The 23,260-nt window shown below is 52.3% G+C and overlaps 4 protein-coding genes across 4 annotated transcripts; 1 reads left to right on the forward strand and 3 right to left on the reverse strand.

The window, feature by feature from the left end:
* Positions 1–15,885: 15,885 nt before the first annotated feature.
* LOC142219037 (histone H2B type 1-O-like) lies at positions 15,886–16,354 on the reverse strand. Its single transcript, XM_075287988.1, has one exon. The coding sequence runs from the start codon at positions 16,322–16,324 to the stop codon at positions 15,944–15,946; it is 381 nt and encodes a 126-aa protein (XP_075144089.1). The 5' UTR covers positions 16,325–16,354; the 3' UTR covers positions 15,886–15,943.
* A 249-nt stretch (positions 16,355–16,603) lies between these two features.
* LOC142219060 (histone H2A type 2-B) lies at positions 16,604–17,160 on the forward strand. The gene has a single exon (XM_075288016.1). The coding sequence runs from the start codon at positions 16,653–16,655 to the stop codon at positions 17,043–17,045; it is 393 nt and encodes a 130-aa protein (XP_075144117.1). The 5' UTR covers positions 16,604–16,652; the 3' UTR covers positions 17,046–17,160.
* A 1,289-nt stretch (positions 17,161–18,449) lies between these two features.
* Positions 18,450–18,961, reverse strand: LOC142183595 (histone H3). The gene has a single exon (XM_075258735.1). It carries the CDS (start codon positions 18,949–18,951, stop codon positions 18,541–18,543), a length of 411 nt encoding a protein of 136 aa, XP_075114836.1. The 5' UTR covers positions 18,952–18,961; the 3' UTR covers positions 18,450–18,540.
* A 2,857-nt stretch (positions 18,962–21,818) lies between these two features.
* Positions 21,819–22,546, reverse strand: LOC142182979 (histone H1.03-like). The gene has a single exon (XM_075257815.1). It carries the CDS (start codon positions 22,525–22,527, stop codon positions 21,841–21,843), a length of 687 nt encoding a protein of 228 aa, XP_075113916.1. The 5' UTR covers positions 22,528–22,546; the 3' UTR covers positions 21,819–21,840.
* Positions 22,547–23,260: the final 714 nt, after the last annotated feature.

Raw genomic sequence — 23,260 nt, forward strand, 5'->3', positions numbered from 1 at the left:
ATACAAGGTGATAGTGATCCAAACCTGACAATCACTACCATCATGAACTATTGAAAAGTTTGTCTTTGCTTCAATGTGTCAGTTTAGACCCTGTGCGATCTGTATGGCAATTACAATCCACAACCAACAGCACAGTAAGACACATTACAGATAGACACACGGCCATACAGCAAGTCGTTGTGTGGGGATTGCAGTCAGAAGTAGCAGCTCCAGGTGTCAGTGTGAAAGCGTGACTGCCCAAAAACTGGAAATAAAATATGATGACATCAATGACATTTCCGCCATATTTATGTTTTTATGACCATCCAGACGCCAGCAGATGATCCAGAAACCCTAACTATGTAGGAACCCTAAAATATGCTGGATATTGGCCAAGTGTCCCCAAGGGTTGCATCTGGGAATGGAGTATCATTGAAGCTGCAGGTCTGGCGTACCCCGACTTCTCAAAGCATTTGGGATCTCTTGTTAGGCACATTACACCGATATGTTTTATTCCCGGGAGTTATGGCGTATTCACAAAAGATGTATGATCAGATGGATCGGAGGGGCGGCTTATTAGCCTGTAGATCGATAGAACTACATCCTGCTGACAACCTCTGCCAGGCTAGAAAAAGGTCTGATTGATTTTATTTCCATATTCAGACAGATATGATCTTTGCTCCTGTCTATCTTATTGTGCCACATGTGGTGACAGCTCCCACCACTGCCCCTACTCAGCCAGACATGCCCTGAAACTAGTGGACATAAAACAGTGACAGCAGGTCCGCCAATAGGCCAGTACTACTGCTACTGGTGTCAGGGGCCCGGCCAGAGGACGCAGATCTGAGTTGAGCACATACGCGGCTGAAGCGAGGAGCTGACACAGGTCAGCTCCTCGCTTCGCCGCTGCCGCCTGTCTCGCTGACACATATGCGGCTGAAGAGAGGAGCTGACCTGTGTCAGCTCCTGACTTCGCCGCTGCCGCCTCTCTCGCTGACACATATGCGGCTGAGCCGGTGTCAGCTCCTCACTTCGCCGCTGCCGCCTCTCTCGGTGACACATATGCGGCTGAGCCGGAACCCGGCTCAGCCGCATATGTGTCAGCGAGAGAGACACCCAGCGGCGAAGCGTGGAGCTGACCCGTGTCAGCTCCTTCCTTCAGCCGCATGTGTCAACGAGAGAGACGCGCAGAGAGCGGCGAGGGAGCGGAGGAGAAGGTAAGTTTAATGTGGAGGTGGAACGTGAATCTGGGGGCAGATGAAGAAGAGGACGGCATGACACTGTGGGGACATGAATCTGGGGACAGATGAAAGAGAGGACGGAATGACACTGGGGCAGATGAAGGAGGGGACGGCATGACACTGTGGGGACATGAATCTGGGGGCAGAGATGGGGACATGAATCTGGGGGCAGAGATGGAGAGGGGACATGAATCTGGGGGGACATGAATCTGGGGGCAGAGATGGAGGGGACATGAAACTGGGGGCAGAGATGTGGGGACATGAATCCCTGGGCAGAGATGGAAGGGGGACATGAAACTGGGGGCAGATGAAGGGTGTATATGAAACTGGGGGAGAGATAGAGGGGGGACATATAATTTACGGGTGACTGTAGGAGGATTATACTGTGTGTGGGCACATGAAAAATTAATGAGTGGGCGGAGTCAACACAAAAGTGGGTGGGGCTAAATTTGTTGCGGCGCGCTAAGCGCGCCACACATTTTGTCCCTCTTTTAGCTCTTCAAAAGTTGGGAGGTATGGAGATGGGGGGGACATGAATCTGGGGGCAGAGATGGAGGGACATGAATCTGTGGGCAGAAATGTGGGGACATGAATCGGGGGGCAGAGATGGAGGGGACATGAATCTGAGGGCAGAGATGGAGGGGACATGAATCTGGGGGCAGAGATGGAGGGGACATGAATCTGAGGGCAGATGAAGGGTGTATATGAAGCTAGGGGAGAGACGGAGGGGGACATATAATTTACGGGTGACTGTAGGAGGATTATACAGTGTGGGGGCAAATGGGAAATTAATGAGTAGGCGGAGTCAACATAACAGTGGGTGGGGCTAAATTTCTCGCGGCGCGCAAAGCAAAAATGGCAGGGGGGGGGGGGGCAGACACTTAGGCTTTATGGGGCCCCAAAATTCCTGATGGCGGCCCTGAGTGACAGGATGTATCATTCGCAGTGGCAGGGCTGTTGGGTACCATCACATGGTGCAGGAGGATTCAATGGTATGGGCTGTATTCTGTGATACCCCTTAGGATATGTCATATTCTCTACATAGTTCATACCATCACCAATAGACAGATAAGCCAATGTGGACAGCAAGAGCCCCGGGGCCAGGCACCAATTCCAACATGGCAGCAGACTAGTGGTTATAAGCCAAGTTGCTCATCTGAAGAGTCTGACTTTCCCTATGCCTATCCCGAAACACGCCATCAGGTATATTCTGTTACCCTAGACCATCCAGACTTCAGGGCTACTTGGTGTCAGATTAGCAGAACGCACTGTACTGTCATTTATGTGAGGCTTGTACTAGAACTAGAACAGTCATAGCGACTAGAGATGAGCGAACAGTGTTCTATCGAACACATGTTCGATCGGATATCAGGCTGTTCGATGTGTTCGATTCGAATCGAACATCACGTGGCAAACTCCAAAAAAAATTGATTCCCCTCCCACCTTCCCTGGCGCATTTTTTTGCACCAATAACAGCGCAGGGGAGGTGGGACAGGAACTACGACAACGGGGGCATTGAAAAAAATCGGAAAAAGTCATTGGCTGCCGAAATCAGGTGACCTCCATTTTAGACGAATAGTGGATTTCAAATCCGGGTCATATGAGAATGTGAACTGTGTGAGTAAGAGACAGGGATAGCTGTACAGGCAGGGATAGCTAGGGATAACCTTTATTTAGGTAGGAATGTTATTAAAAATAACTTTTTGGGGCTCTATCGGGTGTGTAATTGTGATTTTTGTGAGATAAACCTTTTCCCATAGGAATGCATTGGACAGCGCTGATTGGCCAGAGTACGGAATTTGACCAATCAGCGCTGGCTCTGCTGGAGGAGGAGGAGTCTAAGATCACTCCACACCAGTCTCCATTCTGGTCCGACCTTAGACTCCGCCTCCTCCAGCAGAGCCAGCGCTGATTGGTCGAATTCCGTACTCTGGCCAATCTGCGCTGGCCAATGCATTCTATTAGCCTGATAAAGTAGAGCTGAATGTGTGTGCTTAGCTCAACTACGCTGGTGGAGTAGTTGAGCTAAGCACACACATTCAGCTCTGCTTCATCAGGCTTATAGAATGCATTGGCCAATCAGCGCTGGCCAATGCATTCTATTAGCGTGAGCTGAGTGTGCACAAGGGTTCTAGTGCACCCTCGGCTCTGTTACATCTGATGGGCTGACCAGCACACGGTGTAGTTGAGCAGAACTGGCTCAACACAGCTGAGTCTCTGCATACCCATAGGAATGCATTGGCCAGCCTTCGGCCAATCAGTGCTGGCTCTGCCGAAGGAGGCGGAGTCTAAGGTCGGACCTGAATGGAATACGGAATTCGACCAATCAGCGCTGTCCAATGCATTCCTATGGGAAAAAGTTAGCTTGCGAAAACCGCAAGCTGACAGGGATTTCCATGAAATAAAGTGACTTTTATGCCCCTAGACATGCTGTCCCAGTGTCATTTCAAGGTGTTGGTATCATTTCCTGGGGTGTCATAGTGGACTTGGTGACCCTCCAGACACGGATTTGGGTTTCCCCCTTAACGAGTATATGTTCCCCATAGCCTATAATGGGGTTTGAAACCCGTTCGAACACTCGAACAGTGAGCGGCTGTTCGAATCGGATTTCGAACCTCGAACATTTTAGTGTTCGCTCATCTCTAATAGCGACCCCTCGCTCCACCTTACTTAAGTCTATGTAAAGGAAACGGATACCTCCTGGGAGCTAAAGAGGAAATGAAGGTGGAGAAGTCAGGACTGCAAAAGTGTTATAACCTGAGCTGTGCCTACCAGGCAATAAGGCAATCTTTAGAAATCATGACAGATAAAGATTTATGACCGGAGCAGCCATTGACACAGGCAAGCCAAATACATAGTCCTCTCTCCTCGTAGGATTTTATAACTAGCCCACGAAAAATGAAGAATAGTGGTCGCCTTAGGCAAGGGTGATGTCATCAGGATTCGGCGCAATCAGTTCTTCTTCATCCGTCTCGGGTTTCTAAAAGATAGCAATTGTATGTAAGGTTATCGTACCATGACAGAGATATCCAATACATGGAAGCCCAGGCACAGGGCGGACAAGTCACATTTCCAGGCATAAGTCACGGTTGGGCGGACAAGTCACATTTCCAGGCATAAGTCACGGTTGGGCGGACAAGTCACATTTGCCGGCATAAGTCACAGTTGGGCGGACAAGTCACATTTGCCAGCATAAGTCACGGTTGGGCGGACAAGTCACATTTGCCAGCATAAGTCACAGTTGGGCGGACAAGTCACATTTGCCAGCATAAGTCACGGTTGGGCGGACAAGTCACATTTGCCAGCATAAGTCACATTTGCCAGCATAAGTCACATTTGCCAGCATAAGTCACATTTGCCAGCATAAGTCACATTTGCCAGCATAAGTCACATTTGCCAGCATAAGTCACATTTGCCAGCATAAGTCACATTTGCCGGCATAAGTCACATTTCCCGGCATAAGTCACATTTCCCGGCATAAGTCACGGTTGGGCTTAATAGTCGGGCCCAGAGAGATTACCATGAGTGCTATCTCTGGCAGTGGGCTTAATAGTCGGCCCCGGAGGGTCGGCGGTGGGGCTTAATAGTCGGGCCCGGAGAGAGTTCCAGGGATGGCTGTTTGTCAGGGGGCTTAATGGTGGGGTCCGATCCGCCTCCCGTGGAAGCCTGCCTGGGGGAGCGGTGAGGACTCTCGAGGGCCAGCGGAAGGAAGAGGTAGTGCTGTTTTTGACTCCGGCGGAAAGTGCCGGGAGATGTGGAGTTGGAGGGTTGCCCCGAGGCGAGGTCTGCAGGGAGAACCGGGTTCCGGACCGGGCGGGCCTAGGGGAGGCAAGTCGGGCCGGGGCTCACCCTCCTGGGCAGGGTCCGAGGGGAGCTTCCCCCTGAGAGAACTTCCACTTCCGCAGACACTTTGAAAAAAAATCGGAGCCCCCGAGGAGGCCTTCCTGCAGCGAGCGCCAGACCGGGATGGGGCTCACCCTCCTGGGCAGGGCCGAGGGGAGCTTCCCCCTGAGAGAATTTCCACTTCCGTAGACACTTTGTCAAAATTTCAACTTTCAAAATACTTCCGCGGGCCAGATTTCACTCCGGCGATCGGCGGCGTCATGCCTGCGGCGGTGCACCTCGGGCGGTACAAGTCTACCTTGTCTGCTTTAATCCTCTTGATTTCCCGGCACACCAGAGACTCCTTGAGGATCAGACATTCGGATTGCAATTTACTGCAAAGCCTCATTAGCACAAGATTCAGAAAGCCACTTAAGTCTTACGTTTTGCAGCAACTGTGGTTTTCTTTGATAATAATAACAACAACAACAACAACAACAACAACAACAACAACAACAACAACAACAACAACAACAACAACAACAACAACAACAACAATAATAATAATAATAATAATAATAATAATAATAATAATAAATTTATTTATATATCGCCAACATATTCCGCAGCACTGTACATTTTGTAGGGTTCAAATACAGACAGATACATAACAAAGAACGTCATTTCACACAATGGGACTGAGGGCCCTGCTCACAAGAGCTTACTATCTATGAGGTAGAGGGGGGGTGACACAAGAGGTAGGAGGGGCGGCATTGCTTATACAGGGGTCAGACACTTTTGTAATAGAGGTTACTGTCATTACACAAACAAAACTTTATGAGCCATCACTAGTGGTGTCCTGTAACATGTGGATGGAGCTTGGACAAATAAAGTTATCTGGAAAAGACATCATATCATGTGGGGTAATGTGGGAGCGGGGACAGAGGAGGGTTAAATTTTGGGGATTCTAATTATAGCATGGAAGGGTTTACGTTAGAAATTGTGATAGGCCTGTCTGAAAAGATGTGTCGTTAGTTTGCATTTGGAACTGTAGAAATTGGGAGTTAATCTTATTGTCCAGGGTAGAGCATTCCAGAGAAGTGATGCAGCTCGGGAGAAGTCTTGTATACGAGCGTGGGAGGTTCTGATAATAGGGGATGTAAGTGTTAGGCCATTGAGTGAACGGAGAGCACGGGTTGGGCAGTAGACGGAGATGAGGGAGGAAATGTAGGGAGGTGCGGCATTATGGAGAGCCTTGTGGAGGAGGATGATAACTTTATATTTTATTCTATAATGAATAGGCAGCCAGTGTAGCAACTGGCACAGACCCGAGGCATCGCTGTAGTGTCTAGCCTGATAGATGAGCCTGGCCGCTGCATTCAGAATAGATTGTAGAGGGGAGAGTTTAGTGAGGGGAAGACCGATTAGTAAGGCGTTACAGTAGTCAAGGCGAGAATGAATCAGAGAGACAATAAGTGTCTTTAGTGTTTCTCTGGTGAGGAAAGGGCGTATTCTGGAGATGTTTTTGAGGAGGAGGTGACATGAACGTGCGAGTGATTCAATATGCGGGGTGAAGGAAAGGTCTGCGTCAAACATGACCCCGAGGCAGCAGGCATGCTGCCTAGGAGTTATAGTAAGGCCTGACACTGCAATGGATATATCAGGGACAGATCTGTTAGATGGTGGAAACAGTAGTAGTTCAGTCTTAGAGAGATTTAGTTTCAGATAGAGCGAGGACATGATATTAGAGACAGCAGAAAGACAGTCACTAGTGTTCTGTATGAGTGCAGGGGTGATGTCACGGGAAGATGTGTACAATTGGGTGTCATCAGCATAAAGATGGTACCTGAAGCCAAATCTGGCGATGGTTTGTCCAATGGGGGCTGTGTAGAGAGAAAAGAGCAGGGGGCCTAGGACCGAGCCCTGAGGAACCCCAACAGCAAGGGAAAGAGGGGAAGAAACAGAGCCCGCAAATGATACACTGGAAGTGCGGTCTGAGAGATAAGAGGGGAACCAGGAGAGCGCAGTGGCGTTGAGGCCGACTGAGCGGAGCATAGTGAGGAGGAGAAGATGATGATCAATAGTGTCAAAAGCTGCAGAGAGGTCCAGAAGAATAAGAAGAGAGAAGTCACCATTGGATTTAGCCATTAGGAGATCATTGGAGACTTTTGCGAGAGCCATTTCAGTAGAGTGCAGAGATTGTAAGGGGTCAAGCAGAGAGTTAGCAGAGAGATAGCGGTTTTAAACGAGAATAGACCAGGCGTTCCAAAAGTTTAGAGATGAAGGGCGGGTTAGAGATGGGTCGATAGTTAGCAGCACAGGGGTGGGGTTTTTCCAATAGCGGAGTTATAACAGCATGCTTGAAGGAGGATGGAGAGAGAGAGAGAAAGAGAGAGAGAGAGAGAGAGAGAGAGAGAGAGAGAGAGAGAGAGAGAGAGAGAGAGAGAGAGAGAGAGAGAGAGAGAGAGAGAGAGAGAGAGAGAGAGAGAGAGAGAGAGAGAGAGAGAGAGAGAGAGAGAGAGAGAGAGAGAGAGAGAGAGAGAGAGAGAGAGAGAGAGATTAAATATTTTAGTAAGGCAAGTCGTGACAGCAGGCGACAGAGGTTGGAGAAGGTGCGAGGGGAAGGGGTCACTACTGCAGGTTGTAGGGCGAGATGAAGAAAGTAGCTGAGAGACTTCCTCTTCTGTAACAGGTTGAAAAGATGAGAAAAGACAGTCTGAAGTGCGGTTGGTGAGGGGATCAGTACTATGGTAGGTGATGGGATCAATGCCACCTGGGGCTTTGGCAGTTATTTCCTGATGGATCTTATCAATTTTATCATGGAAATACGTGGCCAGGTCATCAGCACTAAGGACTGTGAATGGCGTCTGCACCTTGGCTGTGAGTAAGGAGTGAAAAGTTTCAAAAATCCTTTTAGGGTTGCTGGAGAGAGAAGAGATGAGGGCGGTGAAGTAGAGTAAGAGAACAATCGATGTAATCTTTGTGCAGGGCCAGCTGAGACGTAGTGAGGTCATTATGAGATTTAATTGAAGGATATGCGCTTTCTAGAGAAGAGACTCGACTGTCTATATGATGAAGTTCCGCTCTAATATCCTCAAGTTGCTGAAGAACTGGGTCTAGGGCGGCTGACAGAGCTTGTTGTAGAAATGTTCTTAAGAAGGTGCTATCCTCCAGGCGGTCCTGGTCAATATTACTCTCAGCATCCGAGTCATCACCTGTGTCAGGCTCCCTATTGTGGTCAGGCGCCATTTTCAGCGATCCGGCGGGAGATTGTCGATTTTTCTTTCTAAGATACTTTTGCAAGTCACTTTGGAGTTTAGTTTGATTGGGAGTACCAGCGAGGTCTGTGCCTTTGTCTTTATTTGGTTTAACCATCTTGATGGATGCAATATAAGTGAGGGAGAGGGACGAGGTCAAGACTATAACATCTAGCAAACAGAGAGCATCAGTCTAAATGACAACATAGACAAGAGTGTTCTTGGAGATTCACTTAGGTACAGGGAGGGGAGAGGTCCCCAAATATCAATAGGTAAGGTTGACAATCTCAGCGTCTAGGCAGACAGTCGTCCTCTGCAAGCGAGGTATCAGGTATAATTGGGTTCTACGTCTCTTAGTGCAGTAGTGGGGATGATATTCCTGTAGGTAAGACAGCCTTTCCCAATCTTAACTGCTACGACTAATCCACAGGGGAGGTTCGGATGAGACCCTGTTAGAGAAGGCGGCAGGGGGCTGCAGGGGAGGGCAAGAAAGCCCAGGTGTGGGAGTGCGGAAAGAATGTAGAATAACTCTAGCCGAGGACCGTAGATATCGAGGGTCAGGGACACCACTTATGGGATATGAATGTAAAACTTTCCGGAGAGGAGATATAGGGGAGGAGGGTAGCAGAAGGGTTTATTAAAGCAGACAAGGCCGGAGGACCTGATGGTATAAGCGCAAGAGTTCTTAAAATGTGCAGTGACCAGCTGTGTGGTATTATTACACACATGTACAATACGAGTCTAAAGCTGGGAGTGGTACCTCGACTGTGGAAAACATCTTGTGTGGTGCCAGTCCCAAAGATACCCAACCCGGTGGGCTACAATGACTACCGACCCGTAGCACTGACATCTCACCTGATGAAGGTCCCAGAGAGACTGGTCCTGACACACCTACACCCCCTAGTGAGCTCCGCTCTGGACCCCCTCCAGTTTGCCTATCGGCCGGGCATTGGGGTAGATGACGCCATCATCCACCTTCTTCATAGAGTTCTCTCTCACCTAGAGAAACCCGGGAACACTGTGAGAATATTGTTCTTTGACTTCTCCAGTGCGTTCAACACCATTCAGCAAGGGCTACTGAGGGAAAAGCTGAACCTTGGTGGAGTGGACCATCACCTGTCCAACTGGACCCTAGACTACCTGACAACCCGCCCTCAGTATGTGAGAGCCCGGGACTGTGTGTCTGACACTGTGATCTGTAGTACGGGGGCACCACAAGGTCCAGTTCTTGCCCCATTTCTCTTCACACTGTACACTGCTGACTTCAGGCACAACTCATCCAGCTGTTACTTACAGAAGTCCTCCGATGACTCTGCTATAGTCGGCCTTATCACTGATGGCGACGATAGGGAATACAGAGACTTAAACCTGGACTTTGTTGAATGGTGCCAGCGGAACCAGCTCAGTATTAATGCTGGGAAGACCAAGGAGATGGTGGTGGACTTTAGTAAACGGAGAGGTGCTCCGACCCCGGTGGAGATCCAGGGAATATGTATTGAGATAGTCAGGACCTGTAAGTACCTGGGCGTGCTCCTCACTAATAAACTAGACTGGGCTGATCACCTGGAGGCGCTGCACAGAAAGGGCCACAGCAGACTCTACCTGCTCAGGTGGCTGAGGGCCTTCGGAGTCCAGGGGACACTTCTTAGGGCCTTCTTCAACTCTGTGGTTGCCTCAGCCATCTTTTTCGGTGTGGCCTGCTGGGGGTGCAGTCCATCAACCAGGGACAGAAACAGACGTGACAGGCTGATCAGGAGGGCCAGCTCTGTCCTGGGGAGCCCCCTGGACCCAGTACAGGTGGTGGGTGACAGAAGGATACTGTCTGTGGTGACCTCCATGCGGGAGAACAAATCCCACCCCATGTATGGGACCTTGATGGGACTTGGCAGCACTGTAAGTGACCGTCTGCTTCACCCCAAGTGTGAGAAGAAGCTATCGCAGGTCCTTCCTTCCAACCGCGACCGGGCTGTATAATTTACATCAGACCAAGCGAAGACACTCCGCACAGACAACTAAATGACTATGACGATGACCATGAAGTCTTCCTTCTTTCTCTTCCGTTCCTTAGCTGCCATGGACTCCTAGTATATCTTCTCTTCTCAGCATATGTGTGTCTGCGTCTGTATTATATTACTGTGTATTATCCTGTATTACTAGGCTGCTGTAACATGCTGGAATTTCCCCAATGTAGGACTATTAAAGGATTATCTTATCTTATCATAGGTCCTCAAGTGCAGATTAATGTGGCCTGCTACTGTTTCCAACTCCAGGGGAAGGGAGAAATGCAGATTCGGCTCACCTCCATGTCAGGATACGAGTGGGTTAAACTGAAGGGCAGCTGCAGGCGTCTCAGTGTAGTTGGTCTGTAGCCGCTGCTTCATGCAGAGAGGCAGGCTGCGCTCCAAGATGGGTAGGTCTGGAGCTGGGCGCAAATCACAGCCGGATAGCTGTCCGGCAAGTCACACCCCTTCTTCCGGATCTGGGTTCTGCGTAGAAGTCACATCAGGGGCCGGCCCTTACACTTTAGGCTAGGGATCCTAGTGAGGCCTACTCAAAATGGCTGCCGGGTCTGGGAGAAGAGATCCAGAATCTGAGGTTCCGTACCTCGAAATACCTCCTCTCCAGGCTGCTCCAGAACCAGAAGCAGCTGTGATGTCGCGGGAGATGTCTCCTGCGCTCCGCAGGCCGTGGTGACTCCAGAAGAAGGCAGGCCGCAAAAAAAACAAAATGGCGGTCGTGACTCCTATGATCAGCTGCCCGGTAAAGTAAGAGAGCTGGATGAAGGCAGTAAGTGTCTGGAACGCGCCAGAGGTCCTCTCCTGGGTCGGATGAGCGGTCCAGAGCTGCGAGGGACTACGCCGGGAGCTGGAACAAGTCGGCAGCAGGTAAGTCCAAAAACAAGATGGCGGCGGGGTCCTGTGGGACAGAAGGCCGCAACAGTTTATATCCTCAGGAGCGCTGTAAAAGTGTGAAATAACACCCCAAAATAGCAGACAGAGGCTTGGAGGAGAGCCTCGGGGTTGTTATCTGTATGGATGGCTGAGATCACCGCCGGTAAGAAACGGATGAAAGTGTCCAAGTCAGGAGCTCACAGCAGATGCGACCGCTCTGGTTGCCGGCTAGCCATGCCCCCTCCCCCTCCCACAGTATATCTATCCCTGTCTCACAGTCACATAGTTCACAGTCTCATATGAACCGAATCTGAAATCCCCCATTCATATGAAGCGGAGGTCACCTGATTCAGCCAGCCAATTACTTTTTCTGACTTTTTTTTTTTTTTTCGATGCCGCGGTTGTCGTAGTTCCTGTCCCACCTCCCCTGCACAGTTATTGGTGCAAAAAAAAAAAAAAAAAAAAAAAAAAAGAAAGAAAAAGCGCCAGGGAAGGTGGGAGGGGATACAAATTTTTAGTGCGTTTGCCGCGTGGTATTCAATTGGAATGGAATATCTTGAGCAGCCTGAATACCAATTCGATGGAACGCTGTTGGCTCATCTCTAATCCCTACTGATCCCTTAGACTGTTAGGACCCCACAGATCAACTGTTTTTCGGAGCAGGCAAATCCCATTATTGTTTAAATGTGGGGCGCTGCTTATTCGCTGTGTTCTTACAACCGCAGTTGTGGGTACTGTAGTTGTACCCTGTTCAAGTGTATGAGATGCCGCTGCAGCACCCATAACCATTTCAAACAAGAATATGTTGTAGGGAGGGGCCCCAGTCAGTAGAACATCCCGTCAGAGGGCCCCCGCATAATATAGTGCCATTCTTAAGTGATATGCAGGTTATTTGGGAGCCACCGCCAAAGGACTGCGAGACAGCACCTGGAATTTGGGACTGTTCTGCTGTATTCAGGAGGGCCGAGAGGGCTCCCTCGCTGCCATAGGGTACAGTTCGGGTTCACTAGTTGTCCTATATTTAAAGTAGCTCTGTGCACAATCCTTTTGGGTGATGTTATTCAGCTCCTGCATATGATGTACAGCATTACCTAGAATCGAACAGGAGGGCTGGTGGAGGATGGAGCAATTGGGGAATATATCATTGCCTGTCAGCCATTGCCTGTTGGAATAATCCAATCGGTATTGGCCTAATGGTCATCAGTCTTTGGGGACGGCATTATGTGGTGCGGAACAGGTCTGTGTAAAATGTAGAGGGGTGCAGCATAAGGCGCGGGGCGCCGTACCAGGCGAGACGACGTAGCAGCATACTGCACTATTTTGCCTTTTCTTTTTTTTTTTTTTTTTTCTCCCCTTATTCTGCAGATGACACCTTCTGTACGTAAACCTGAGCTGTAAAGCCGGAGGAGATATAGGCAGTGACGGTGACGGCTCCTACAGGTTTATGTTTGTGTAAAGACAGTCACCACTATTACAATATTGTCTGACCCCTGTATAAGCAATGCCGCCCCTGCTACCTCTTGTGCCACCCCCTTTACCTCACAGATTGTAAGCTCTTGCGAGCAGGGCCCTCAGTCCCATTGTGTGACGTGACTATTTCTTTGTAATGCATTTTTCTCTCTGTATTTGAACCCTACAAGTTGTACAGCGCTGCAGAATACGTTGGCACTATAAAAATAAAATGTATTATTCTATTATTATTCATCATCTGTTTTCCCTTAGTCCTAACAACAGCACAAGCTCCTTTTAGTTCATTCTGTTCATGCCCCTCTTCATGGGGCGTGTAGCACAGCGTCGGATGAGTACGCAAGGCAGAGTGTCAGGAGATGAATATGAAGAGGGGCGTGAAGAGAATTAAGAACTAAGGGGCGGCGAGAGGTTATGACGTGGGGGTGCTCGGAGCAAGAGGGGCAATCCCCCTGAGTTCCATGAGCGGGATTTGCATACTGCAATAAACAGATTTTGACAGAAACAGCAAAGAGGAGAAGAAGAGACTGGAAGGTGGGAGTAGAATGGCCTTTTTAACCCCTTCCCGACATGCGCCGTAATAGTACGGCGCATGTCGGGTCTGTAACTATGGCGACCGCTCGGGAGCCGGGCAGCCGCCATAGCCGCCGGGTGTCTACTGCTTTAAGGCATTAACCCCTGCGGCGCCACGGTCAAAGGCGCCGGAGGCGCCATTTTTCCGGCGACGCATGGGCGCCGCCATTTTGCCGGTGGTCGCCTGCTCCTGGAGCATGCTCCAGGGCCGACGTCACGTTGGCATGACAGCCGGGAGCCTTTACAAGGCTCCCAGGCTTGTCTGCAAATGCTCTCTTTTGCAGGCTGGTCTATGCAGCCTGCAAAAGAAAGGATGATTTTTTGCTTTAGCATTGCAATGCATTAGTGATCAGACCCCCTGGGGTTCAACGCCCGTAGGGGGTCTAATAAATGGGAAAAAAAATCAAATAAATAAAGTTAAAATAAAAATAAAATAATAATAATAAAACATAAAAAGAATTACAAATTCAAATCACTCCCCTTTCCCTAGAACACATATAAAAGTAGTTAAAAACTGTGAAACACATACATGTTAGGTATCCCCGCGTCCAAAATTGCCCGCTCTAAAAATCTATAAAAATATCTTTCCTGTTCGGTAAACGCTGTAGCGGGAAAAATAGTCAAAAGTGCCAAAGTGCCGTTTTTTTTTTTTTTTTTTTTCAGTGTTTTGATTCTGATATAAATTGGAATAAAAAGTGATCAAAGCAATAACATTTCCCGAAAATGGTAGAACTAAAGAGTACACCCGACCCCGCAAAAAAAGACGCCATACACATCTCTGTACACGGACGTATAAAAAAGTTACGGCTGTCGGAATATGGCGACTTTTAGAAAAAAACAAAACAAAACAGTTTTGGAATTTTTTTTAAGGGGTCGAAATTTAAATAAAACCATAGAAATGTGGTATCCCTGGAACCGTACCGAAACACAGAATACAGGGGACATGTCATTTTGGCTGCACAGTGAACGCCGTAAAACCAAAGCCTGTAAGAATGTCGCAGAAATGCATTTTTTTCTTCAAATCCACCCCATTCTGATGGTTTTTCCTGCTTCCCAGTACATTATATAGAATAATTAATGGTGGCATCAGGAAGAAAAATTTGTCCCGCAAAAATTAAGACCTCATATGGCTCTGGGAGCGGAGAAATAAAAAAGTTATGGGGCTTAGAAGGAGGGGAGTAAAAAACGAAACAAAAAAAAAAAAAAAAAATGCCATTGCCGGGAAAGGGTTAAAGACGATCGTCTAACGACAGAATTAGAGCCCCGGTAACCGTCCTATGTAGTATCTGTGCGCCACCTGCTGGCTGGGATCCGTATATACAGGGTCTTTCGAGCTGTGCCGTTTGTTCCCCGCGCCCCCATCTGGATCAGCGTGGAACTGCACAGCCCGCACCCGGGGTTCACTATAACTGCAGCCTCGCGGCGATTACACAAGGATGCCCATAGGGGGCAGAGAGGAGATCCCGCAGCCGGGAGAAGAATTAGATCCGGGGAGGAGGGGGTGCGGCTCCGGAATGCAATAGTCCTATTGACAGAGAAGAAGGTCTGGAGCAGTGAGAACAGCGCCCTGCATGTTATCTAGTAGGCCGGCTAGAAGGAGCCGCTGACCGCTGACCCTCGGCAATGGGAGAATGAGCGGGAAATTCAAAGTGATCCATTGTCTTATGTCAGCCAATCAGCGCGAGACAGAGGAGGGGCTTGTAGGAGTCACGCCGAAGAATTACGTCATCAATGCAGGGTTCTCCTTCTGGTCCGACCACTCTCTATATAAAAAGGCGGCTGTGCGGAGGGACGCTTGTTCTAGTCTGTCAGCAGCACAGAAGATGTCTGGTCGCGGTAAAGGAGGGAAAGGTCTCGGCAAGGGCGGTGCCAAGCGGCACAGGAAGGTGCTCCGGGATAACATCCAGGGCATCACCAAGCCTGCCATCCGCCGTCTGGCTCGCAGAGGAGGCGTCAAGCGCATCTCCGGTCTCATCTATGAGGAAACTCGCGGTGTCCTGAAAGTCTTCCTGGAGAATGTCATCCGTGACGCCGTCACCTACACCGAGCACGCCAAGAGGAAGACCGTCACCGCCATGGACGTGGTGTACGCGCTCAAGCGTCAGGGCCGCACTCTCTACGGCTTCGGAGGCTAATTCCGCCGCTCCCCGACTCTCTACTTCATAACCCAAAGGCTCTTCTCAGAGCCGCCACATCCTCCTGAGAACAGAGCTGTCCCCGCCACCCACCTCTCCTCTGCCTTGTAGGTCTGGGGCTGCAGACGCCTCCTGTAGGCTGTAATGTCATCACTGCTGGAATACTGGAGAGAGTAGAAGAAGAAAACGGTCCAAACCTTCGGAATCTAAGCTTTGTGAACAGGTCCCTAGAAGTAGTCCTACTGCGGCTCTGCAGTGTAACCCCCGTGCCGGCAGCTCGGGCCGATAAGTAGCAGCTTAGTTTAACCCTCCAATCGCAGGTGCGTGCAGAGAGCACTGCACCTCGTAGAGATGTCAATGTAGCAAGCCGGAGATTAGAGCTTCTCTTTGGGTGTATAGTAAGTCTAGCAAGTACAAGAAAATAGCTGGAAAGAAAGGTTCTGGGTAGAAACACGTGCAGCAGCAGCAGCAGCAGCAAGAAGCCAGAAATGGAGGGCTCAGCAGCTCTAGTGTGGAAGGTGTGGGGGGCTCTTAGAAGAGCCTTTGGGGTGATAGTACAGAGCAGGTGATGGAGCCGATTACTTGGCGCTGGTGTACTTGGTGACGGCCTTGGTGCCCTCGGACACGGCGTGCTTGGCCAACTCTCCGGGCAGCAGCAGGCGCACGGCGGTCTGGATCTCCCGGGAGGTGATGGTGGAGCGCTTGTTGTAGTGAGCCAGGCGGGAGGCTTCTCCTGCGATGCGCTCGAAGATGTCGTTGACGAAGGAATTCATGACGACCATGGCCTTGGAGGAGATACCGGTGTCGGGGTGGACCTGCTTCAGCACCTTGTACACGTAGATGGCATAGCTCTCCTTCCTGGCCCTCTTACGCTTCTTGCCGTCCTTCTTCTGGGCCTTGGTCACGGCTTTCTTGGAGCCCTTCTTGGGCGCTGGGGCAGACTTGGCGGGATCAGGCATGGTATAACACGGAGATCTCTTTCACACGAGAATGAGAGAAAGTAATGTCTGTGCTCCTCCCAGCGCAGCCCTATTTATAGGCGGGCTATGCAAATGAGCGCCGCTGTCTGTGCGCTGTTCTACTGGACCAGCAAACCATGTGACTTTTGCAAGCCCCGCCTGCTGAAGCGGATTGGTAGTTCCACAAATCTGGCCTCTATTGGCGGCTTGAGATGTGTCCAATGAGAGTTGCAGGAGGGCGGGGCAGAACTATATATATAAGGCAGGAGGAGCCGGTACAGGGCAGGATATTCTGTGTTCCATTACAGTAACTGACGATCCACGAACCATGTCTGGACGCGGCAAGCAAGGAGGCAAAGCTCGTGCTAAGGCCAAGACCCGCTCATCCCGGGCGGGACTTCAGTTCCCCGTCGGTCGTGTGCACAGGCTTCTCCGCAAGGGCAACTACGCCGAGAGGGTTGGTGCTGGTGCTCCCGTCTACCTGGCGGCCGTACTGGAGTATCTGACCGCTGAGATCCTGGAGTTGGCTGGTAATGCTGCACGGGACAACAAGAAGACCCGCATCATCCCCCGTCACCTGCAGCTGGCCGTGCGCAATGACGAGGAGCTGAACAAACTGCTGGGTGGCGTGACCATCGCCCAGGGAGGCGTCCTGCCCAACATCCAGGCCGTGCTGCTGCCCAAGAAGACCGAGAGCAGCAAGCCCAGCAAGAGCAAGTGAGCGCCGCTCCCACCCCATCCGTCTATACAAGCAAAGGCTCTTCTAAGAGCCACCACCTTGTCTACAGCAGAGCTGCCTCCTGTCTACAATACGGGCTGTCCGTCTATTCTGAAGCCAACTCCTGGCCCGACCGGCGGCCCTTACAGGGAAGCACCGTGGGGTGACTGAGCGGGAGGAGGATTCACTCTGTAGGGAGATGTGGTGCGGGCGCGGGGTTTTGTGTCAGGTCGGGCTGGTGGTAATCTGCTAATGCTCTCTTCCCAGGCAGGTAGTATAAGCGGAGCTTAGATATAACGGGCGGGCGGGCGCGCGCTGATACAAAGCCGAGTTGAGCGCCGGCTCCTCCGGGTGACGCTTTGTCTTTTCTCCCCGCTCACACGGTTGGTGGTTTTGAAATTCCCGCTCAGTCGCAGTGACCGTTACAATCCGCGCGAGAGCCGGCAGCGTCACGTGGCGCAGAGAGAAGGGGCGCGAATTTCAAAACCTCCCCAGAGCTGAGCCCTCTCCCACTGAAGAAGATTCAGCAGCGGACTGGGGCGGCCCTCAGGTTATTGTAGAAGGATGTGCGGAGTAGGCATATACTAGGTACGGAGAGGAGGGAGGGAGATGTGGTTGCGGGCGCAGGGTCTTGTCAGTTAGGGATAGTAATGGCTGTGCTCATCCTAATCCTCTCTCCCCGCCAGGGCACAGCCCACGGTGGCAGGCTTACAAGTGCCGATGAAACGGGCGTTAAAGGGCTGATCCGGGTGAACCTTTGTCTATCTCCCCGCTCACACGGTTGGTGGTTTTGCAATTCCCATTCAGTGACCGTTACAACCCGCGCGAGAGCCGGCAGCGTCACGTGGTGCAGAGAGAATGGGCGCGAATTTCAAACCCTCCCCAACTGAAGAAGATTCAGCGGCGCTCAGGTCATTGTAGAAGGCGCTAGGGAGAGATGCGCGGAGTAGGCACATACTAGCGACGGAGAGGAGGGAGGGAGATGTGGTGCGGGCGCAGGGTCAGTTAGGGATAGTAATGGCTGTGCTCATCCTAAACCTCTCTCCCCGCCAGGGCACAGCCCACGGTGGCAGGTTTAGAAGTGCCGATGAAACGGGCGTTAAAGGGCTGATCCGGGCGAACCTTTGTCTATCTTCCCGCTCAATCGTAGATTCCCATTCATTCAGTGACCGTTACAACCCGCGCGAGAACCGGCAGCGCCGGCAGCGTCAGGTGGTGCAAAGGGAGAAAGGACGCGAATTTCAAGCCTCCGCCTGTCTATTACATCCTCCGCTGCTGCTGCTGCTGCGAAGTAAGATTGAGTCAGCAGTCAGTGGGGGCGGCGCTCAGGTTACTGTAGAGGGCGCTGCAGTTTAAGGGTAACCTCTCTATTAGCAGCCAGTGAAGGCTTCTCTTCTCCCCTCCCGAGAGGAGAAAGACAACGGCTACAGCTCGTCTGAGGGAGGATTTGGTGGCTCTGAGAAGAGCCTTTGTGTTGTCAGACGGTGCCTGGGCAGATTTAAGCCCTCTCCCCACGAATCCTGCGGGCCAGCTGGATGTCTTTGGGCATGATGGTGACCCTCTTGGCGTGGATGGCGCACAGGTTGGTGTCCTCAAAGAGCCCGACCAGGTAAGCTTCGCTAGCTTCCTGCAGGGCCATGACGGCGGAGCTCTGGAAGCGGAGATCCGTCTTGAAGTCCTGGGCGATCTCTCGAACCAGGCGCTGGAAGGGAAGCTTACGGATCAGCAGCTCGGTGGACTTCTGGTAGCGGCGGATTTCACGCAGAGCGACTGTACCAGGGCGGTAGCGGTGAGGCTTCTTCACTCCGCCGGTGGCGGGAGCGCTCTTCCTGGCGGCCTTAGTGGCCAGCTGCTTGCGGGGAGCTTTCCCTCCGGTGGATTTGCGGGCGGTCTGCTTGGTTCTTGCCATCGCTTCAGTATAGACGTTACACAGCGGTGATATGAGCTGAGGAGCGGAAAGAGCGACATATTTATACAGCCGGGGCTCGTCCTCATTGGCTCATGGAAAGCCCGCCCCCTCCATCTCATTGGTTTATTTCTACAGTCCAGCATTAGCGCTCATGCCCCTCCCCCAGACCCCGTGCAGCACGGCGCTGTACAGCCCCCGCCGGCATGCATCAGGCTACACAGGGGACAATCTGTGGCGTTCCCCCCCGCAACATAACGAGGCGATTAGAACCTGTAAACCTGAGGAGAGAAACGGAGGGAAATTCAAACCTGGTGGAAGCGCCAATCAGCTGCGGAGGGCGGGGATTATGATGCTGGCACTGGTCACATGACTTGCTGGTCCAGTAGAACAGCGCGCAGACAGCGGCGCTCATTTGCATAGCCCGCCTATAAATAGGGCTGCGCTGGGAGGAGCACAGACATTATTTTCTCTCATTCTCGTGTGGGAAAAGATCGCCGTGCTACCATGCCTGATCCCGCCAAGTCTGCCCCAGCGCCCAAGAAGGGCTCCAAGAAAGCCGTGACCAAGGCCCAGAAGAAGGACGGCAAGAAGCGTAAGAGGGCCAGGAGGGAGAGCTATGCCATCTACGTGTACAAGGTGCTGAAGCAGGTCCACCCCGACACCGGCATTTCTTCCAAGGCCATGAGCATCATGAATTCCTTCGTCAACGACGTCTTTGAGCGCATCGCAGGAGAAGCCTCCCGCCTGGCTCACTATAACAAGCGCTCCACCATCACCTCCCGGGAGATCCAGACCTCCGTGCGCCTGCTGCTGCCCGGAGAGTTGGCCAAGCACGCCGTGTCCGAGGGCACCAAGGCCGTCACCAAGTACACCAGCGCCAAGTAATCGGCTCCATCACCTGCTCTGTACTATCACCCCAAAGGCTCTTCTAAGAGCCCCCCCACCCCTTCCACACTAGAGCTGCTGAGCCCTTCATTTCTGGTGTTTATTCCCCGGACCAGAGGCTTTATTTATCCCGATCCGTTTTGTCATTGTATTTATGGACGTTACACCGCACTGTTTGTATTATCCTCAAGGCGAAGGAACTTATCCGCCTGATAACCTCGTATCTATCGCGTGTATCTACATCTGCGCACACTGGCAAAGTAAAGGAGAAACTTTAGGCAGTGCACACTGTACAGCGACAGGAACGCTCTTAAGATTTATGCATTTGTTCACACGTTCCCTGAAGCTTAAGAGCGTTTATCTCCACGCTCTCCGGTATTCCTACAGTAGCCGCAGCGACAGCTCCAGCCCTAGAGGGCAGAGGAGAGGTGGGTGGCGGGGACAGCTCTGTTCTCTGGAGGATGTGGCGGCTCTGAGAAGAGCCTTTGGGTTATGTAGTAGAGAGTCGGGGAGCGGCGGAATTAACCTCCGAAGCCGTAGAGAGTGCGGCCCTGGCGCTTGAGCGCGTACACCACGTCCATGGCGGTGACGGTCTTCCTCTTGGCGTGCTCGGTGTAGGTGACGGCGTCACGGATGACGTTCTCCAGGAAGACTTTCAGGACACCGCGAGTCTCCTCATAGATGAGACCGGAGATGCGCTTGACGCCTCCTCTGCGAGCTAGACGGCGGATGGCAGGCTTGGTGATGCCCTGGATGTTATCCCGGAGCACCTTCCTGTGCCGCTTGGCACCGCCCTTGCCGAGACCTTTCCCTCCTTTACCGCGACCGGACATCTTCTGTGCTGCTGCTGACAGACTAGAATAAGCGTCCCTCCGCACAGCCGCCTTTTTATATAGAGAGTGGTCGGACCAGAAGGAGAACCCTGCTATGATGACGCAATTATGGGGCGTGTCCTGAAGCCACTCCCCCCCTCCCCTGCTTTCCTCCTCTGATTGGCAGAACTTTCACCCGTTAGTGATTCGGAGCTTTCCCGCTCATATCCTACAGTTCTCGCCGCCTCTCCCTGTCCCTGCTGCCGCTCTCAGCTCGGCCCCGGAGACAATGGACGTCTGCCGGCTTTCTCCACCCGCCCCAGTGTCATCACAAACCTACTGCTGGGAGCCGGAGCTCCCCCAGACAAGTCATTCAGCTGCAGCACAGACAGTGCGTTATAAATACAAGAGAACACGCTGAACAGGAGGCAGCAAAGATCCGAGTTTCTGGGTCCAGAAGTGACCCCGAAATAACGGTGTGCGCTCTCAGGGGAGAACGAGCCTGGACGCCGGGAGGTTGTACTGGGGGAGAAGGGGATGAGGCTGGGTGACAAGAGCTCTCAGGGGAGCCCCCTCCTCAGCCTGTGTAGGAACGAGTAGTGTCAGGCGGGGGCTCCCCTGAGAGCGCTTGTCACCCAGCCTCATCCCCCTTCTCCCCCAGTACAACCTCCCGGGCGTCCAGGCTCGTTCCCCGCTGATCTGATACAGACCTGGGAGTATGTATCGTTTGTCCCCCTACCACAAGCACGCACACAGCCGCCCGCCGTACACCGCAGCGACCCCCGGCATCAGGCTGCATTCGGGACTGCAGGGATTGTGTAGCTCAGACATACTGACAATTCCTCCTCCTCCTCCCCCTTTATCCAGACAGAGGCCCCCGCCAGTAACGAGGAGGATGCGCGGCCAATCTACTGGATTACTGCCCCTATAAACCCTCAGCGGCCTCAGCTTTTAGTCCTCATTACTACCCCGCTGGACCGGTCACCTGGAGAAACCTGCGGGGATGTTACCCTGTAGTGACCGCTCATGTGTCGGTGCGGATACGGGAATGGAGCCCTGGTCATAGGATTGCCGTTAATATGACGCCCCCGCCCCCCCGCTGGCTGGGGAGATAGCGATCATACAGCTCTGCCGGGACAAGGTGGTGGCTCTGAGAAGAGCCTTTGTGGGACAAGTACAGGGCGGCTCGGGCTTATTTCTTAGCCGCGGGCTTCTTGGCTTTAGCAGCCTTCTTAGCCGGACTCTTGGCAGCTTTGGGCTTGGCAGCCTTCTTAGCTGGGCTCTTGGCAGCTTTGGGCTTAGCCGCCTTCTTAGCCGGGCTCTTCGTCACCTTCTTGGCTTTAGGAGCCGCCTTCGGCTTCTTGGGGCTCTTGGCCGCCTTCTTGGCGGCCGCGGCAGGCTTCTTGGCTTTCTTCGGGCTCTTGGCCGCGGTCGGCGCCTTCTTAGGAGACTTAGCCGCGGGCTTCTTGGCGGCAGCTTTCTTGGGCTTGGCCGCTGCAGGCTTCTTCTTGGCCGCCTTGTCCTTACTCTCCGCCTGCTTCTTGTTCAGCTTGAAGGAGCCGGAGGCGCCGCTGCCTTTCACCTGGATCAGGGTTCCCTTGGTCACCAGAGCCTTAAGGCCCAGCTTGACACGGCTGCGGTTCTTGTCTGTATCGTAGCCGCCAGCAGCCAGCACCTTCTTCAGGGCGGCCACAGACACCCCACTGCGCTCCTTGGAGGCGGACACGGCTTTGACGATCAGCTCGGACACGGTGGGACCGGAGGATTTCTTGCTCTTCTTGGCGCCCCCTGCGGCTGCTTTCTTCGGCTGCTTCTTGGATTTGGCGGCCGGTTCGGCGGGAGGGGGAGCAGCGGCAGCGGCGGGCGCGGTTTCTGCCATGATACGAATCGAGCTCTAATTCCTTTCCTAGACGGGAAAACACTGGGGCCGAAGCAGCCGCCGCCTCTTATATGCACAGCGGTGCGCACTGATTGGCTGCTGAGCGGCCTCGGCCTCACCTCCTATTGGCTGTCACTCAGCACAGGGCCAGAGTCAAGCTCCGCTCTCCCCGTGTGCTTCCCTGCCCGGGATCAGAGCCCATTACCGGCTAGAACCGGACAGGAGAGCTTCCATTCTTCGTGTCTCCCCACTCCCCGACATCCTCCCTAACAGTCCCTGGCCGTCACTGGCGGAGGTGCGGGGGTGGTGCGGAGAGGAGGCCCCGGGATTTCCGCCATAGCACCCCCACATCTGTCCATCACTATCTATGCAGGAAGATGAAACCGCTGCGGGAGCTGCCCCCTTCTATTCCCGGCGCTTGTCACCATCCCCGGGATCTTTACCACAAGCTCTATGCTACAGGAAGCTGATTGTACGATGCGGGGACAAGCTGGAGCTGCTGAGAGCCGGGGAGGGTAACACAGGCGGCGGCTCCGCTCACTGCCGGCTCCCTGTCCTCACATCAGATAGATACATATATATATATATGTATATATACTGCAGACAGGGGGGCCGCTTCTCATGGGGCTCTGCCCTGCAGCAATGTCTATACACCGGGCAGAATAGAAAAGCGGGGACATTGTGTATATACAGCTGTCTGCACAGAGGCGTGTAGGATGGGATGATGGCTGGA

The sequence above is a fragment of the Leptodactylus fuscus genome, chromosome 10, assembly GCF_031893055.1.
Source record: "Leptodactylus fuscus isolate aLepFus1 chromosome 10, aLepFus1.hap2, whole genome shotgun sequence".
In the NCBI taxonomy this organism is placed as follows: Eukaryota; Metazoa; Chordata; class Amphibia; order Anura; family Leptodactylidae; genus Leptodactylus; species Leptodactylus fuscus.